General features: G+C 40.0%; 1 protein-coding gene across 1 annotated transcript in view; it reads left to right on the top strand.

The window, feature by feature from the left end:
• The window catches only part of GPC5 (glypican 5), a 137887-nt gene extending 136942 nt beyond the window's left edge, over positions 1–945 (top strand). The window contains exons 5-6 of the mRNA XM_009332321.1: positions 429–554; positions 912–945. Coding sequence (XP_009330596.1) covers positions 429–554; positions 912–945 — 160 coding nt within the window. The remainder of the gene's footprint in view (positions 1–428; positions 555–911) is intronic.
• Positions 946–2962: the final 2017 nt, after the last annotated feature.

Raw genomic sequence — 2962 nt, 5'->3', positions numbered from 1 at the left:
GAACTAGTTGAAAGCACTTTTGAAAAACAGATGACTTCCTCATATACACCTACTTTTTTATTTGCTATGCTTTTTTTTTGGAACATTTTTTGGCATATTTGTACAAGTGTAACATTGCAAACTATATCACAACTATGCAAGAAAATTTCAGGTTGGAGGAAAATAATTCCTGTTCCAGAGCATGAGTAATTTTTTTTTTTTTTACTTTGACCAATGAGAGTATCAGCTTTGTAAACTACTGAAGTGTATCTGAGAGAATCAAACTTATCTAGCAGGAAATTGACAAATTGATTTAGAAAAATCATTGGAACCAATAGAGAGTAATAGAATAAGCGCATTCTTTATCTTCTTGTAGAAATGCACAACAGCAGTACTGCTTAATGTTATTGATTGACACTGTCAATTATTTCCCGTGTTCCCCTGTGCAGAGAATTTATCAGCCACCTCCGGCTCTACAGAGCCTTTTACGGTGGCCTGGCTGATCAGCTGTGCGGTATCGAGTTGGCAGCTGCCGATGGACTCCCGTGTTGGAACGGAGAAGATGTTGTAAGAAGGTACCTTTCTGACTTACTTTTTTCTTTTGCATTTCGTGTGTCTCTGAAGTAGCTTCCAACTCGAGTCAAGTACGTTGTTTCCCTAGGTGTGTGTCAAGGTTGGTTTGAAAAACAAATCAGCATGACTTTTGTTCTCTCAGGCTTCACCTGTAAACAGTAAAAAAAAAAATTCCCTGCATCTCTATTTTGAGGAAAAAAAGAATTCTACTGTTCTTCAGACATTTCTCCTGCAAATTTACAGAACCTAAACATATACTGGAAAAGAAGCTGGATTGGCATTTACAAAATACAACTGGAGAAAGAGAACATGGATTTTTGTTTGAGCTTGATCTTTATAAAATGCTCTTTTTAATACAGAGTGTGTGATAACAGACTCAAGCTATTTGCTTAAAACTTTCTCTGGCTCTGAAGGATGAAGTAATCTCTTAATATATATGGTTTCTCAGGAGACAGCTAAAGGTTAAGACATGAAGATAAAACATTTTAAAGGTGAAATACATGTATTGTTTTATGTATGGAGCAGCTTGGGAGACATCATTCAGCAGCAATGGCAAAGAAGAGATAATAATAAACTGCTATGCTCCTGGATGTTTATCTATCTCTGGAATCAATATATTTCACAGCTTACAAAACACTAGCATTTGTGGATGTCAGAAGGATTTTCAGAGAGCTGATCTCTATGTTTTTCCTTTATTGCTCTCATCACCAAAACAAGTATTTCTCTGAGCAGGAAGTCCGTGTGGTGACAGAGACCAAAATAGTAAAAAGTTCATTGCAATTATTTTTTTATAAAGACAATGCTGTTAATACAGCATGTATTAGTAGGTAGTATCAAGGGTGATATCAAGGAAAGTGGCTAAAGGCTGTGAGGTGAGTTAGTAAAGTGGGAGATAGCTGGTACTAAGTAGAAGGAACAGTGACAGCCTGCACCTTCCGGTATCTGTAAAAAGGTTAGGTAGGAGCTGTAATTTATTGATTAATGATACCTAAGGAAACTTAACGGATACCCTTTCAGCAAACAGCTACAGTCCTGCTTTTCTTTATTTTCTTGGGTAGTCCAATGCTTTAGCAGCACCAAAGCCCAATGAGTGGTTGACTCCCTTGATAGTCTCATTGGGAAACTTTCCTAAGGTTTCAACGACCTTCTCAAGATGAGATGTCCTCTCTTTAGATATATATATTTGAGATTTAATCTCAACTTTACCTCCTGGCTTTTGTTTTGCTGCCCTTCCCCAAATGAGTTATACTACTCCTACCAAATATTTCAGTAACAATTTGAAGTTAGCATCTTGTAATTACAGATTTCCTAAGAACAAGATTCTTGTATCATTACTTCTGGCTGCTTATAGTCTTACTATTAATATGTTATATCTTTCCAAACCTATATTGTTATATTATATGGTACTATTATATTTTAGTTATTATTACATTATATTATCATACTATTACTATGTTTAGAATAGAATAGAATAGAATAGAATAGAATAGAATAGAATAGAATAGAATAGAATAGAATAGCCTATATCACTTGAGGGGGCCTAACTTGATGCCTGCCTGACCAACTCGGGGCTGACCAAGTTCAAGCATGTTGTTAAGGGCATTGTCCAAATGCCTCTTAAACAGTGACAGGCCTGGGGCATCGACCACCTCTCTTGGAAGCCTGTTCCGGTGTTTGACCACCCTCTCAGTAAAGAAATGCTTCCTAATGTCCAGTCTAAACATCCCCTGGTGCAGCTTTGAACCATTCCTGCATGTCCTGTCACTGGATACCAGGGAGAAGAGCTCAACACCTCCCTCTCCACTTCCCCTCCTCAGGAAGCTGTAGAGAGCAATGAGGTCACCCCTCAGCCTCCTTTTCTCCAAACCAAAGTCCTTAGCTGCTCCTCATAGGACATTCCTTCCAGCTCTTTCACCAGCTTGTTACCCTCCTCTGGATGCATTCAAGGACCTTCACATCCTTAAATTGTGAGGCCCAGAACTGCAGACAGTACTCAAGGTGAGGCTGCACCAACGCTGAATACAGCGGGATAATCACCTCTTTTGACCGGCTGGTGATACTGTGTTTCATGCACCCCAGGGTGCGGTTTGCCCTCTTGGCTGCCAGGGCACACTGCTGACTCGTACTGAGCCTGCTGTCGACCAGCACCCCCAGATCCCTTTCTGCAGGGCTGCTCTCCAGCCATTCCTCTCCCAATTTATACTTGTGCCTGGCATTACTCCATCTTAGGTGCAGAATCTGGCATTTCGACTTGTTAAGTTTCATGCCATTAATCATAGCCCAGTGCTCCAATCTATCTAGATCCCTCTGCAAGGCATCTTGTCCCTCAAGAGAGTCAACAGCACCTCCCAGTTTGGTATCATCAGCAAACTTGCTAATGGTGCATTCAACTCCTGCATCCAGATGGTTG

Source organism: Pygoscelis adeliae, unplaced genomic scaffold (assembly GCF_000699105.1).
Source record: "Pygoscelis adeliae isolate BGI_AS28 unplaced genomic scaffold, ASM69910v1 Scaffold18, whole genome shotgun sequence".
Classification (NCBI taxonomy): Eukaryota; Metazoa; Chordata; class Aves; order Sphenisciformes; family Spheniscidae; genus Pygoscelis; species Pygoscelis adeliae.
The sequence above is the reverse complement of the archived record's forward strand: the minus strand, read 5'-3'. Positions and strand labels throughout refer to the sequence as shown.